Source organism: Antedon mediterranea, chromosome 1, assembly GCF_964355755.1.
Source record: "Antedon mediterranea chromosome 1, ecAntMedi1.1, whole genome shotgun sequence".
NCBI classification, from domain to species: domain Eukaryota; kingdom Metazoa; phylum Echinodermata; class Crinoidea; order Comatulida; family Antedonidae; genus Antedon; species Antedon mediterranea.
In genome coordinates, this window is record NC_092670.1 from 24,780,300 (window position 1) to 24,797,829 (window position 17,530).

Sequence of the window (17,530 nt, forward strand, 5' to 3'; positions counted from 1 at the left end):
CATTACAATAATTTTATTGTTGCACATTATTTTCCAGAGCTGGAACTGGACTCAGCTCACGTAGTGGACGTTCCGGTTATTCTCGAAAAGCTGCAGCGGACAGCGCCAGCTCCGGAGGTGAAGCTGTTGACGGTGGAACAGCTGCAGACAATGAAGATTAATAATTTGTTGCCTAATAATTCAACTAACACAATTTTTGTAGTTCTTTGCAAATAAAAATAAATCCAATAGAATATTTTGTAAATTAATTATCCATCATATATGAGGGTTGAGGTCGAATAAGTGATTTTTGTTTGTACCGATTTTGTTTAAGTCTAAATTAAGGACTTTAATTAGCGGGGTAAGGATGTTGCCAAATAAGGAAGTATGTGAAAGCTTTTCAAACATATGCAAATGAGCAAAATAAATAACTAAATTTTGGTGTTAAAATGTTATGCTGTGGTAAATACTGTAAATGTCATATAGATCTTTGACCCTTGACATTTCTATGACCCTATCAATGATTGATTATCTTTTTATTATAGATTTTTTGCTATAAATTTAAAGCAAATTCTTGCTTATAGTGCGTACTGTTAGAATGCTTTTATTTCCGTAATCTAATATAATAAATTAGCGTTTTATATATATATATTTTTTATTTATTTTTTATTTGCTTTCGGGAATTTAAAAAGATTTAAAATGTCAATAGAGTCGATATACACTTGCCATGTGTTCAAAAGATCTGTGACCAACGTTGGACCAAATGCCAGCCTAATCTAAAAGGTCTAAAAGAAAGTGACTTACATGCCAAGGGTGTTTGACTTTTTCTATAATAAAATACTAATGAATATATACAATTTTTTACAAATTGGCGAATGTATTTTACCCTGAATCCAGCCAATTTTATTTTTAATTTGTTAATTGTGTAATGATTACATCACATACAACTGTTTTTTAAAATGTTTTATGTAGTTACTGAATTGCACATTATATTGTTACGATCAGATTGTTGTTATGCATCGTTACACCCGCAAGATCTTGTTTTAAACGGCCATTCTAATATCGTTATTAGATGTGTTATGTCAACCTGTCGAGGAGACTGGCCTAAACATAATAAAATGTGTATAGCAACATGACGAACAGTTCACCCAATAGCCAAAGATAGCCAACGATTAGTGTGTAGCATATATATTTTGGATATCAGGTTTAATTAATTAATATTAATTACTAATTTAGGTTTCTAACATTTCTCAAAATAATGTAGATAATTCTAACATAAGATAATGAACATTGACATATAAGTAGTATTGATTCATTATGATTATGAGGTCATATATTTTTTATTTGTGATAATTTTTGTTTTGGTAGACAAAAGAGCCGTTGCACTTATAAAATAGTTGATATATATTCTTCCATTTTGGTTTTATTTTTTACAAATTCCATGCGATAATTTAATCTAGTTGAACAAAAAAAATAAGGAAAAAAAATGGTATTATTTAACAAAATTCAATTCCGTGTATATTATTACAATTGAGACAAGTGTAGATGCTGTACTTGTTAATAGATTGGAGTAAATTCATTAGTAATGCTAACAATTCTCACTTTTATTGATAATACATTTTTCATATTAACAAGTTTCACCAATTAATCTTTTGAAAACACCATGTGTTTTTGTTTGCTCAAAAACTACAGCTTTAGAAAAAGTTTTCTAACAACACATCAATAATGAATAAAACGATATTAAATAATGCGAGGGCGCTATTTGTAAATTAATTAGCAGTAAACATGAGAATTAACATTTTGTTCGTTCCTGTTGCATAGTATAATACTATATTCATTTTGTACATCATTTTGTTGCGGTTGCTTTTCATTTTTTGCACTATTACGTTTTGTGTTTGTTAGCCGTTTGTAGTCTGCCGTGTCAATTGCAAACAATATTTTGATTTGTATTTTGATGTATGTTCTGATCAGGCAAAATTAAAATTCTCAAAATGTATTAATTCATACGAATTACAATTTCATGAATATTCATTACAATGTATTTGCATATCTGTGAATAATCATCAACGTGTCATGCATTATTTATGTCGTGCATATTATTCATAAGTAATGTTTTATTATTGAAAGCCCGCCCTCAATCCAGGTTAGCTCAAAGTAGCAAAGAATGTTGAGCAATAAACAAGAGTTAATTAATATTGTCATATAGGCCTACATTAATGCTTATTAAATACTTGCTAAGAGAAAAATGCTAAAAACTACTGTGTCAATTTATTAATTATAAACCAACTTATATTGCAGTTACTACTTAACTTAGAAACTTCAGCTGCTGTATGTTGAATGTTTTCTTCCACACCAAAGTGCATTTCACTGAGAAACGTGTAGGCGGAGAAAGTTACAAACATCTGTGACGTAACATAGGTATTTTGCATAAATTCCAGATGTCCTTTTGTCATTGAGTGCGGTAACCATTTTAGATACGGACATACAGCTTCCTTTCTCTTCACCATGATACAAGACAAACTATGTACGTTTAACTGCCTGTATTGAATTGACATTTAAATTTAATCACAAGCGATACATTATTCGAACTGTCTCCTGTCATTGGTCAACTGCCTTGCGTTGCGTCTACGTCCTTGCGCTGCGTCTCTGGTGTATAAATGAAGCTTAAATACTGGCAACAACAAAAAAGTGCGTTATATTTCAATACGAAGGTTGAACTTTGAACCCACCGTTAAACTGAGGAAGAAAATAGTATTAGAAAATTTATTTTAACAATACATTATATATGAATATTATCATACCGTGAAGTAAAAGCGTCGTATAATTAATAGTTATGTTTACATTATCTAGCCTAAGACAATAAACGAAACTTGAGTATGGTTTACTTATAGGCCAAATAAATAATCTCTGCTTAAACAACAAGTTATTCATTTCACTCGGAACAATCCTGAATCATGCACTAAATTCGACGGCAACGCGTCCAATCGTGGAGTTTCAGTGCATAAACACAACGCCACTGACGCGTCCAATCGTGGGGTTTTAGTGCATACACAACACCACTGACGCGTCTAATCTTGGGGGTTCAGTGCATACACAACACCACTGACGCGTCTAATCGTGGGGGTTCAGTACATAGACACAACGACACTGATGCGCGTGCAATCGTGGGGTTTTAGTGCATACACAACACCACTGACGCGTCTAATCGTGGGGTTTCAGTTCATACACACAACGCCACTGATGCGTCTAATCGTGGGGTTTTAGTGCATACACAACACCACTGACGCGTCTAATCGTGGGGTTTTAGTGCATACACAACACCACTGACGCGTCTAATCGTGGGGTTTCAGTGCATACACACAACGCCACTGGTGCGTCTAATCGTGGGGTTTCAGTACACACGCAACGCCACTGACGCGTCCAATCGTGGGGTTTTAGTGCATACACAACACCACTGACGCGTCTAATCGTGGGGTTTCAGTGCATACACACAACGCCACTGGTGCGTCTAATCGTGGGGTTTCAGTGCACACGCAACGCCACTGACGCGTCCAATCGTGGGGTTTTAGTGCATACACAACACCACTGACGCGTCTAATCGTGGGGTTTCAGTGCATACACAACACCACTGACGCGTCTAATCGTGGGGTTTCAGTGCATACACACAACGCCACTGGTGCGTCTAATCGTGGGGTTTCAGTGCACACGCAACGCCACTGACCCATCCAATCGTGGGGTTTCAGTGCATACACAACACCACTGACGCGTCAAATCGTGGGGTTTTAGTGCATACACAACACCACTGACGCGTCTAATCGTGGGGTTTCAGTGCATACACACAACGCCACTGGTGCGTCTAATCGTGGGGTTTCAGTGCACACGCAACGCCACTGACGCGTCCAATCGTGGGGTTTTAGTGCATACACAACACCACTGACGCGTCTAATCGTGGGGTTTCAGTGCATACACAACACCACTGACGCGTCTAATCGTGGGGTTTCAGTGCATACACACAACGCCACTGGTGCGTCTAATCGTGGGGTTTCAGTGCACACGCAACGCCACTGACCCATCCAATCGTGGGGTTTCAGTGCATACACAACACCACTGACGCGTCAAATCGTGGGGTTTTAGTGCATACACAACACCACTGACGCGTCTAATCGTGGGGTTTCAGTGCATACACACAACGCCACTGGTGCGTCTAATCGTGGGGTTTCAGTGCACACGCAACGCCACTGACGCGTCCAATCGTGGGGTTTTAGTGCATACACAACACCACTGACGCGTCTAATCGTGGGGTTTCAGTGCATACACACAACGCCACTGGTGCGTCTAATCGTGGGGTTTCAGTGCACACGCAACGCCACTGACGCGTCCAATCGTGGGGTTTTAGTGCATACACAACACCACTGACGCGTCTAATCGTGGGGTTTCAGTGCATACACAACACCACTGACGCGTCTAATCGTGGGGTTTCAGTGCATACACACAACGCCACTGGTGCGTCTAATCGTGGGGTTTCAGTGCACACGCAACGCCACTGACCCATCCAATCGTGGGGTTTCAGTGCATACACAACACCACTGACGCGTCAAATCGTGGGGTTCAGTACATACAATGCCACTGATGTGTCTAATCGTCATATTTCAGTGCACACGGAACGCCACTGACGCGTCCAAACGTCGTATTTCGGTGCACATGCAACGCCACTGACGCGTCTAATCATCAGAGATCAGTTCACACGCAACGCCACTGACGACGCGTCTAATCGAATTGTATTTCGGTGCACACGCAACGCCACTGACGCGTCTAATCGTGGGGTTTCAGTGCATACACAAAACGCCACTGACGCGTCTAATCGTGGGGTTTCAGTGCATACACAACACCACTGACGCGTCTAATCGTGGGGTTTCAGTGCATACACAACACCACTGACGCGTCTAATCGTCAGGTTTCGGTCCACACGCAACGCTACTGACGCGTCTAATCGTGCGGTTTCAGTGCATACAATGCCACTGATGTGTCAATTAGTCATATTTCAGTGCACACGCAATGCCACTGACGCGTCCAATCGTGGGGTTTTGGTGCATACACAACACCACTGACGCGTCTAATCGTGGGGTTTCAGTTCATACACACAACGCCACTGATGCGTCTAATCGTGGGGTTTCAGTGCACACGCAACGCCACTGACGCGTCCAATCGTGGAGTTTTAGTGCATACACAACGCCACTGGTGCGTCTAATCGTGGGGTTTCAGTGCACACGCAACGCCACTGACCCATCCAATCGTGGGGTTTCAGTGCATACACAACACCACTGACGCGTCAAATTGTGGGGTTCAGTACATACAATGCCACTGATGTGTCTAATCGTCATATTTCAGTGCACACGGAACGCCACTGACGCGTCCAAACGTCGTATTTCGGTGCACATGCAACGCCACTGACGCGTCTAATCGTGGGCTTTCAGTGCATACACAAAACGCCACTGACGCGTCTAATCGTGGGGTTTCAGTGCATACACAACACCACTGACGCGTCTAATCGTGGGGTTTCAGTGCATACACAACACCACTGACGCGTCTAATCGTCAGGTTTCGGTCCACACGCAACGCTACTGACGCGTCTAATCGTGCGGTTTCAGTGCATACAATGCCACTGATGTGTCAATTAGTCATATTTCAGTGCACAGGCAATGCCACTGACGCGTTCAAACGTCGTATTTCGGTGCACATGCAACGCCTCTGACGCGTCTAAACGTCAGGTTTGAGTGCACACTCAACACCACTGACGCGTCTAATCGTCAAGTTTTAGTGGATCGGACACACAACGCCACTGATGCGTGTTTAATCTTCGGTTTAAGGAATTCAAGTCAATTTTAAACTGAAAAATACAATAATAAATATATCATTATCAATCATTGCGTTAGACGTTTTGACGTCATGAAGGCTTTACTGTGTGTGATGCTGTTCGGTTTTCTTTATTTTCGTAATTTTAAGCTCACCAGCAGACAACACCTACAGTTTTTAAAATGAAAACACTCTATCAAAAAAATAATAAATTGAAAACCGCCGCATCATAAAAACCTATGCATGCATGGTACAATAAATGGAAGAGTTTTCTAAATACAATACGTATGCCAACGTTTTGCATGCTTGCAGATTATTTCTGATCGACCGTGCATGTTGTTGTAAATAAGTCAAAATGATGCCTTGCAATCTCAACAACTTATTGAAATAAGAGCAAAATAATGAAATTTATATTATATCAAATAAAATAGGCCTACCAAAATTCAACAGTTATGACATTTGTGAAGATTAACAATGATATATTATAATTGATAGACAGTTGATATTTAAGTCCAATTTCGATATATTCTCTTGTGTCAACCCATTGTAAACCTATTTGTATAAGTTGTTTATATTACTGTATACTTTTATTTTTAAGTATTTTCATTGTCAAAACTAGGCCTATTATACTTAAATAAACCATGTGTTAACCCTTCAGCCAGATCTTAGGCATAGAGGTTTAGTTTTCGGCTTAACGAATAGCATACACTACCGTATCATCTCATCGATTTACGGCCTAAATCTAAATTTAATTATCCCACGTTATACATAATGTCAGGCTAACTTAAAGAAAAGAAGCATCAAAAGCATTGCTAGTTTGTTATCTTCTGTGATTTATAACCATTACATTGAACTAAATAAATATACATTAAAGTTGTATGCCTACTTAGCGATTTCAGTTTCGCTACTACGAACGAAACGAATAAAAAGTAACAACTCTACCGCCAACTAACTGTAAGAAACTGCGCATGTGTGAATAATTGGACTCCTCCATTTCAATAATCAGTCTGAAAACGTAAATATCAAATGTTGATTGAACAAACCAACGTTGACTATTTCGTTGTACAGTAGATAGTAGTCGAAGCAATTCATCCCGCCGCCGTATAAAGGTGTTCAGACGTAAAAATGACCCACAGTATATGAAATTAGCAGGAATTGGTGCTAAGTGTCTTGGCAAGTAAGTACCATAATTCTTAGATCATTTTCTATAAACAAACTTGATATCTTTAATAGGAAATTAAAAATAGTAAATAAAACAAACTGTTAATTAACATACTATGTATTTGCAAGTCATGGCTATAGGCTACTATTTTACTCGCAGTTCTCAGAGAAAAAAATTATCTTATTGTCCGTGGAATAAGTTATTACTATCTGTTATTTGCGATATAGACTAAACGTCGGGACTTAGATACGCACGTTAGACACCGAAGATTATTACCGCCGATGAAACTATGGTTATGTGGCGAAGATCCAATATTTACTCTAAAAAATGAAAAATATACATGCATTTCTATGGCCTAACATAATCTCTTATCTCAAGCTTCTTCCCCTCCTCTCTCCACATTGTGGGATTTAAGCATATTGCCGGTACACATTAATTTATAACGTTCCTGGAGATCAAAGTCCAATATGTCACTCCATTCCCATTTTAAACAACAGATGTTACTACTGTATTACTAATATTGCCCCTTGTAGTTCCAACAAAGAAATAGTGTTGTTTGAAAGTTTCTCTCTGGTTGTGTTTACTTTATCGTTTAAGTAATCTGAGATAGAGCAAACCTATTGGTTTTGACTTTGCCTTTGAGTTAACATATATAAAAATACATATAAAATAAATTTGAACTAGGACATATTATGTTGGCGCTTGTACATAGGCCTAACATTAACAATATACAGTGGGCCTACATCGCTAAAAGAATATCTTTCAAAAGTAAACAAACTATAGCAACAAAACTAAAATCCGAAAGATGTACTTTCATAATTAGTTTGGTATGAAAATACACTGGCCTACCATTAGCAAAACCAAATACACCCAGGATATAAATCGTTTTCGTACTTCTATATAATGTTTCTGAATGAATGCGTGTTGAAGGTTGTAGAGCAAAAAGTGCATTTTTATATACATAGGCCTATTTATGTTTCGGTTTACATGAATAGGCCTACCAATTAATGATTGTACTAATCGATTTACCAGGCGAATAAATACACACGACAAGGAAATACAGACATAATAATCCGTTCGGAACACTCAATTAAAGTTGTGGTTTGAAAAAATTCCCGATCTAAAATGTTGGCCTCCATTTTGATCATTATTCGTTTGCTCACAATGTCTGTTTCCTTATTATTTTCCTTTGGATCATAATACTATCTATATTTAAACAAATATTATTCGGGATCCAAATGAATTTATTTACAAGAAATCCTCGTAAATGTTTGCGCCCACTACTAGGATGATCGTTAATATTTTGTATGGATTTATAACGTGGATATTGCCTGCTAATATATAATTCTGTCACGAATTGATCGAGTGTAGGCCTAGCCTGGCATCAGTTACACGTGCTAATTGAGTCTAATGTATCATTTTAATTGAGCTTGGTAATTAGGAGCAAGATTTAATGTATGGTTTCTTACTTTAAATCACGTAATATCTATATAGGATGCCTAGTAACGTTTAACCACGAGGCTTTTTAAAAATTGTTTTGGTTAAAAATTAAAATGTTCGAATTTGCATATTTGCCAATGCAGATGTTTGATCTAATTTCACTAAAAAGCTGATTTATATAACTGGTTTCATGAATATATATTTTTAAATGTCTCTAAAACTATATCATAGCCCTGTATAAGGCCTAAAGTAGAATAAGTCTATCTAACATTTTTAATGGAAAATCAATATAGGCCTATAATTTATGCATATTGTCTACTTTTAACTAGCACTATTAATAAATTAATTTCCAACCAACGTATTGTTGTTGTTGATTTGTTGATGAAACTGTTTTGAACCTATACTGTACTTTACACATTTAATATAGTATATCAATGTATCACTTTCATTGCTGGTAGTAATAGCGTTTGATTGTTTTGTTTGTTTTACTTATGATTATTTACTTTAATGTATCCTGAAAATATTAAGAATCGCAATGTGAAATACAGTCAAATAAACCGTAGTAAGTTTGTAGTTTTTGATGTCTTTCCGTTAATTTCCCGTGTTTTATGATTCCTGGTAAATTGCGTTTCAAGTGCTACTTACAAAATGCCAGCTAAATCTACGTTCGCATTGATTCGGTCTGGTCGAGAACTCCGATGAGCTACTACCTTACATTCGGGCTGTGCGTTCACACATATTTTGTATACGGAATCCACTGCAACCCATACTGCATTGTAATCCGAGCTCAATGCGAATGTAGATTTATAATAACAGTGAGGCAGCAACCCTTCAAACAAACACAAACTTCACGCGTCACCGTGAATGTTTTTATTAGCGATGCAGGATTTTGCATAAGTTTTATGTTTTAAAAATTAATGGACGGCAGTATAATATAATATAATCCTTCTTTTGTTGATTAAATTTTAATTATTTTCAGGAAATCCAACCTTTGCCTTAATGTATTATTTCTTTAGTTCATTTATTCTATGACCTGGTCATCTCAAAGTCTCCAGACCAATTAATATACTCGTATTTTGCTACCTTAAAAGTTACTTATCCATCACCTAACGTGTTAAATGTCAATTAAACAAGTCAGCGTAAGTCATTGGTATTAATGGAATAACGTTAGGTCTATTAACATGAGTGAAGTAATGGACATTGTTCGGTCGACCTAAAATAGATAAGCTGTCTCAAGTCTTTTAGCCCCAACCATTTCAATTTCGCAAAGGAAATAAGCTTCGCTTTAATATCAACAATCATAAATCACTTAAGCCGCAATTATTTCTCTGCAGCAATTTTGCATCAAGAAAAACTTATTGAAAAACATAAGCATTGCAACTATTAATCAAAGAATTGGAGTTTTTTTCTCCAAAACTTGCTTTAACAAATATTTTGTCTAAAATATCAGCATTAAAACAGTAGGACGCTGTAACAAATTCTTTATTGATTTTCATGAAATTGACTTTTTGTACGATAATATATTCACTTTGTAGACTCATACCTAAGCAGCTACACCTGCTAAACCTGCATCACGTTATCTATGTTATATAATGTTCGAAGAAATGTGCACAAATTAATTTATGCTATCCTATAACTTTTGATGTGTTCTTTGCGTTTTTAGTTATGATGTGATGTGAATTATTATGCCCAGTATAGATCTAGTTATGAGGTGATGGAAGTTGTTGTTGGATGGGAAATTGAAGCTCATTACTACAATTAATGTTGTACTTCACGTTTCATCCCTTTTTATTGTCACCTCTGATTCATATTTCCAACCAAAGCATGCCTTCTAGTATGTTGTTATAATCAAATAAAAGCTGTACTTGATCCCGGGTGTAACGTACTTATAGTGTTAAGTGGATGTTCGAGTATGCAAGATGATATTATTATCACTTGCATTCCCAATGATTGGATGACCCTCTGCAGACAACACAGTGATATGAAATCTTATATTTATCTTATTTGAAATTAAAATTGAAATGAAGAGTGGATACAGCATAATGTATGATTGTCACCAGTCTGTTTATGGTGAGGGAATTTATTTGGTCAGAATGACAGTGCACATGATGAAAACACTTGGGCCTGTGCCTACCAAAGATAGCCAAGGAAATGGTAGTTTTGTTGATGAACCGTACAATACTCAAATCGTGAGTTCTGTACCAAAATGAACCATTTTCTAATTTGCTATGCTAACTGCAGGTCAGGTCTACTTTATTATCCACGTATAATTACAATTAGGAGTAATATCGACAGTTTGATCAAACTGTTTAGAGCTGCCTTCGGTAAAAAGATTATACATACAACGCAAGGAGAAGAGCATTTGTAATTTTGAAATAAATCTCTTCATCCTCCCATGAGAAGAAATTAATATAATTTAAAAAGAAATAATTTTATATCCGTTAAAAAATATGCATATGTTCTCTTTGTTACACACAATTTAATATTCTTTATTTTAGATGATTACATATATCGAGTTACATATAAGTACACTTAGAAAAAAAACTGATTGTATACCGAGGAATAGTCGTGTTAAGGAAGTATGTGCAAATTAACAATCTTCGGTAGTATAATTCTAAATCCGGTAAAATTGTAATATTAAACAAAATAATTTGTGTGTTGGCTACGTTTAAATAAAATCATTATTTCCTCCATGATAAAATCATCATCGTACAAAAAAAAAACCCGTTGTAAAGAATCGATTGATTTACAATTTTTTTTCCACATTCCTAATTTCCTCATAATATTGGGATCAATTTTTATAATGTCAATGTCAATAAAGATTAATATGCAAAATTACAATGTAATAAAGTTTCATGGAATTAGACGTTACAGCCAATGTTCACATTCCATCACCACAAGTCAAAGCCTTGTCGCCCAGTAAGTGATGATTTGGTCAGAGAGACTCGCCGCTGCTTTCACCATATTGGGTTTGAAGACTTGATGAAAGAACGTCAATTAATACAAGAGAAGCTATCTAAATCTATAGTTGATCAGCGTACTAGCTTTTGTGAAAAGCACATAAATCATTACAATTGTTCATTTTTTTTTGTAAGCTAAAAATTATTCGAATTCTCGTTAATAACCTATAATGACGTAATACCTCCTTAATAATCATTTATGATATTGATTTTAGAAAGTTTTTAGCAATAATAAATTAAAATAATCTTTTTTCAATCCGCCGCAAGTAACAAATGAGAAGAAAACCATCCGGAACATTCGTAAAAATCAGAATTGATTATACAAAGTTTTTACAAAATGAAACAAGTTTATTTCTATGAAAATTGATGATAAATGTTTAGATTTTATTCACAGAGAAAAGGGGGAAAACCGTATATATTACATTGACGAACCATGCAAACATTCGCCAAGCAATTCGGGAGATTTTTGGATTCGCGACCACTATAAATTATCATTTGTAGGTCTAAAACACCTCCTGTTCATGCGAATCCACGCAACCAAAAGAGAAGAGCCCGCCTGACAACCAGGAAAGAGCTTGTGCAACAACCATGTCATTACTTAATGACGCAACGACCAGTTTTCATCAAGGAAACGTGAGCTCTTTCCTAACGCAACAAACGAATCGTTGTTTAGTTGCGTCATGCGAAGGGTGAACTACGTAACACAATTACGCTAATAACGTAGTAACATCATAAACAATACATTTTAACTTGCAAAATACTTAACATTCGTAATTTAAAATATCATATCCTCTTTTTATAATGATAGCCAATATCACATTTAGCAGACTACAATGCATCGTTCGAACTATGTAATAGGGACTAATATCCGTTGCCTTGAACATTGAATTTAAAACTACATTTAAATGAACAAAAAATTGTCTTTGTGTAAATTGGTTTATTTTACTAACGTCATTAAATCAATCTCCGAGCGGTTAAAGAGGATCTGTGTACGTGCGCTGTCATTAAAAACATCGATTATTATATTAAAATGTAGCAAAACATTATGAAGACAATTTCCTTTATATAAGTTGATAATTGATGCGTTATGCTATTTCAATGTAATCCTTTGATTGTATATTTTGCTCTGAGATTTACGGTTTCTACTAAAACACTGATATAAACGTATGAATTTAATTACAGATGCCCATTTGATGGATCATGGTGAACAGATAGTACATAAAACTATCGGATAGTCTATGGAACGCCAATTATCTTTCAATTTTCCACGATGAGTGATAATTCCAGCCTGCTATGTGACCAGGACACTGAGAGAGGTCACATTGGCATAGTTTTTTGTGCGTTGTATCTGGTTGCAACATCAATTCTCTCCATCGTTGGCAATCTCATTGTATTGATGGCAATAAATAACTCGACGAGACTACGGGAACAGCCATCAAGTGTTTTTGTAGCCAATTTAAGTATATGCGATTTACTAAACGCAGTATTGGTAATTATACCGACGACTGTATTTATATTCACGGATGTTTTAACTGTGCCTAATTCATTCTGCAATATACAATGTGCGTTAAATTATGTGTTTATCATAGTGTCAATGTTGACCCTTGGTATGATTGCCGTCGAGCGTTGTGTGTCAGTATCTGTCCCATTTAAACACATGGACATCATGCGTAACCGTACTGTTATGTTGATGACTACTTACACATGGGTTCAAGGGGTAGCATTTGGTGCCGTACCTATAATATGCTCTTGGGTGATGTATGATTATTGGGAGGCTGTTTGTGCAATAACTTGGGATGACCACGCTAGCTCTGGCGGTGTAGAGTACGTCGTAACAGCCTTCATTCTATGCTTTGCCATACCAGCAGTTTTGATGGTTGTCTGCTATGGAAAAATTCTTGCAATTGTTAAAGGAACGGACACGCACAGAAACCGGTTGCAACAGAAAAGAACAGAAGATATGCGGATTATTAAAAGTATACTTGCTGTGGTTATAGTCTTCTTTGGGTGTATGACGCCATTTTGTATCACTAAGCTTATTAAGATTTTCTTCTCGACCTGTGCAATACCACCCTGGGTGAACCTCTTCTCGAGTCTTTTACAGTTCACTTCAAGCGCAACTAATCCACTCATCTACGGCATATTCAGAGAGGATTTTCGACATGCCGTTATGAAGACCTTTTGGAAGGTGTATTCCACATTGCCATGCAGAACAGACGAATTTGTAAGACCAGTGACGCAGCCTAGCTCTTTCATTTAAGCCGTTGGATATGGATTCGTTTGTGGATGATACAGAATAGTGTATTGTTGTCGGGATGGTTTTCTGTTACTTTAATTAGTACCACATACAGTAAGGTGATATCCCAATTCAGTGAATAGCATATAACGCTATTTGTACATTCACCATGGAATTGATGTTTTACAGTTGTTATAATATTTCGCCGTGGCTAAAGATACGGTACCGTATTCTAACTTCTGTTTACTAAAGGTACGGTAAAATTGCATTACGTCATAATCAGCCAATGGGGTGCTGGTACGTGTGTGACGTCATCGTATAAGGACTTGGGATTTTGTTTTCATATCGCGTCTGTTGTTGGTTGTATATATGTAGAGAATTCCTATCGGCGGCGCCAGGCTGCGTGGATGTGTGTGCTGGGCTGCAGATGAGGGTTTTATTTTTATTCCAAATGGCCTATTTAGGCCTATATTTTTTTTAAACTTTGTTTACAATGGTGACCATAAACAACAAGCAAATGCGGACAATAAAGGAGCCCTTAAATACTATGATTTAGACAGCAGTGTAGCCCCAGGGCTGACGAGTCACAGAAATCAGCGCACACATATGCAGCTGGCCACAGCCTGGAATCGCTTTCCCTTCACAAACAAACTCATATAATGAGGTTATACATAGTACGTAGTAAGTAGGCCTAGGCCTCTTTTAAAACGGTTTTCTCTATTCTAGAATTAAAATCAACATGGCTTTTCAATAATAATAACAGACGTAGGCTACATTTAGTTTTTGTCACACACGACGGCGATAATAGCGATAAATAAAGCATAAAGAAAATGCGGTTGATCACTGTTTTCGCCATACCTCCATGGTTTTCGCGATATGAAAAAAATCCACAAAGTCCTTATACGATGACGTCACACACGTACCAGCACCCCATTGGCTGGTTATGACGTAATGCAATTTTACCGTATCTTTAGTAAACAGAAGTTAGAATACGGTACCGTATCTTTAGCCACAGCGATAATATTTACCAACAACTTTAGACGAAACGTCTAAATAACAGCAACTTTCGGTTTCTAATGCGTATTTAGTCAATTTATTATTCGTGTTTAATGACGTTTCCGTAATCCTATTATCGTATTTTTAACCGTTGCTATATGTACATCGTACTTACTAGGTTTATTCTGTTTAAAGAAATGCTGTCAACAACACTAGCCTAACTAAGGTATATAAAAATAGGATTGATTTGTAGAGATGACGTCACAGCGTATTTAATCTTTTCGAGCTAAGTATTGATCAAACTCTCAATTATTAAAAACTAAAATTTATAATTCTAAAGAGTATATTGAGATATAATATATATATATCGATCTTTATTTTGTCCTGCAACCGTTGACTGGGCACCGGTAGAATTGATTGAAAACATGTTGGAAATACAGCTCCAATGATATGAATTGAAAGTTGTTTAAATATTACTGAATAGATGATAACACCTTGGTATCGCGTAATTATTTTTATGTGTAATTTTGTATAGCGTTATGCGCCTTCGGGTTAAATTACCGTTTTTTCGCACAAATTAAAATTACACTTCGTTAAAAGTGTGAAATAATATTTCCTAATTAGTTTCTCCACATTTGTTGGATTATAATATATTTAAAGAGCAAATATTAAGTATGAGGTATGTGTAACATAGCGACGAATCGTGACAATCATTACACCCTCAGTATTATCGTGTGTGATGTTCACATACAAAATCGACGCGTGCTTACGTGTGCAAATGTATCATTATATTTCATTCAGCGTTTGAACGCATTCGTGTGTCGTCAACACGAACGGTTAAACGAGCGTTTGAACGTATTCGTTTGTCGTCAACGCGAACGCGGTTAAACGATCTTTTGAAGGCATCCGTGTGTCGTCAACACGAACGGTTAAACGAGCATTCGAACGCATCCGTGTGTCGTCACCACGAACGCGGTTAAACGATTTTTTGAACGCATCCGTGTGTCGTCAACACGAACGGTTAAACGAGCTTAAACGCATCCGTGTGTCGTTTAAGGCATCCGTGTGTGTGTCGTCAACATGAACGCGATTTATTTCTTTGTTAAATAAGAAGTGTCTAACTGTAGAAATAAGTCTATATTTATGGAATTAAAAATTATATAAATGACACATCTGAAGCAGTGTTTTATTTATTTGAATATCAACGTAAACATACACACAGTTAAAGTTAAATATATGGACTACTTTTTTATATATGACAGACAATTGGTGTTATTAGAGCACTGGTTACACTATACAGTATCAATAGGCCCTTATTTTTATCATTTGCTTATGTTTGTGTGAAATGCAGGATTGAACGAGACGAAGGCTTTATTACGCAGCATCCAAAAACATAACGGTGGGCCCAAGAGTATAGGCCTACTACTCGATAATGTTACCAATTAATTTCAGAGGCACTCAAACTATAAGTGTGATACATAATCCAAACAATGAAATATACACCATCATCATGTTGTGATCATTATGTTGAAAATCATGATGTCATTAACAGCAATGTTTTAAAAGGAAAACGTTTTCCGGAGACATTAATTACATAATTTAAAAATCGTTAAACTACGGATACATCCATTAGGTTCACTGCTAACACGTTTTCCAGGCCGTTGTATTCTCACATACGTCAGTTAAGGTATTACATCCGCAACAATGTAATCTTACAAGTCATTTTGGTTTGTAATTTCTTTTTAAAAGGTTAGTATTGATTTTCAGGAGCAATTTGCAACTTCGATCAGCAAGTATTGTAATGATTTATATCCGTAATGCACTTTGCTTAAATGTTTTTTTCGTGGGGTTTTATTAATATTGTACATCTTCATATTAAAGAAAAATCACGGACATCTAATAATGAGTATACTCGTGGTATAAATGGTCTTTCAGCCAACGTGGGTGTATTTTGTTGGTACTATATGGAAATATTTGAAAAAAAATACCGATACATTCCTATATGTTGTCTGGCTCCAAGTTTGCCTCTTTAATCGCTTGGCGTGTTGGACAGACCGCTAACTAGGTAATGGTCAAGATACAGTTTTCACACATTCACATTTTACAAAAACTCCCGGTCGTTTGTCGACAAGCGCCTGATTTTGGTTTGGCTAGGTACGTACACAATAGTCGAGTCAATTTTACATATCGAATATGTGAGCATTTCATGGACTGACCACTGTTAAAAACTGTCCTTTTAATTTTTTTTAATGATAATAGGCCTACAATACACTGTTGGTTATTATTAACTCCTCCTCGTCGCATTACCAATGTAATTGACGCCAGACTTCTCAACATCGAATATCGCAAAACGCTTGTATCAGAACACTGGATTGTAAACAATACATCATAATTTGATTTGATTATGAATTAATTCTCACTATATTAATATGATTATTGATATATTATACAGCAGGCAGCAGTACTATAATACGTTACAAAGGGAAATGCAGTCATTATACTAGGTGGGTCTCAGTAGCTGCGCAGCCTGAAAACAATCACATTCTTTTATAATACATACTATTTAAATACATAGCAAATGTGTTTCCATAGGACAATAGGGTGTGATACTTGTGACGTTACTAAATAATACACATTTTGACATGTTTAACTGTCTTGAAATTGGGCGTTGATTAGAATACAGAAAAATCACACTGCAAACCAGGGAAGAGTGCAATTACTAATTGAATTCACTCTCTTCCCTGACATAACTTACAAAATGCTTTATTATTATAAATAATATTTATTTTTAAAATAATTTTGATATTGAAAATGTGTGTAGTTGGTCGCTTTCTTGTAGATGCTTTAATTTATTTTTATTTCTTTCTTTCTGTGCTATGTTCTGGGTTGACCAACTAACATAGG

At 36.3% G+C, this 17,530-nt stretch overlaps 2 protein-coding genes across 7 annotated transcripts in view; both read left to right on the top strand.

Annotated features, from left to right (window-relative positions):
- The window catches only part of LOC140063529 (uncharacterized), a 45,541-nt gene extending 43,307 nt beyond the window's left edge, over positions 1-2,234 (top strand). For all 6 annotated transcript variants that reach the window (XM_072109890.1, XM_072109892.1, XM_072109891.1 and 3 more), the window contains one exon: positions 38-2,234. In XM_072109890.1, coding sequence (XP_071965991.1) covers positions 38-161 — 124 coding nt within the window. In that variant the 3' untranslated portion in view covers positions 162-2,234. The remainder of the gene's footprint in view (positions 1-37) is intronic.
- Positions 2,235-6,797: 4,563 nt separating this feature from the next.
- On the top strand, positions 6,798-13,827 carry LOC140063550 (rhodopsin, GQ-coupled-like). Its single transcript, XM_072109925.1, has 2 exons — positions 6,798-7,009; positions 12,577-13,827. Exon 2 carries the CDS (start codon positions 12,665-12,667, stop codon positions 13,652-13,654), a length of 990 nt encoding a protein of 329 aa, XP_071966026.1. The 5' UTR covers positions 6,798-7,009; positions 12,577-12,664; the 3' UTR covers positions 13,655-13,827.
- The last annotated feature ends 3,703 nt before the right edge of the window (positions 13,828-17,530 follow it).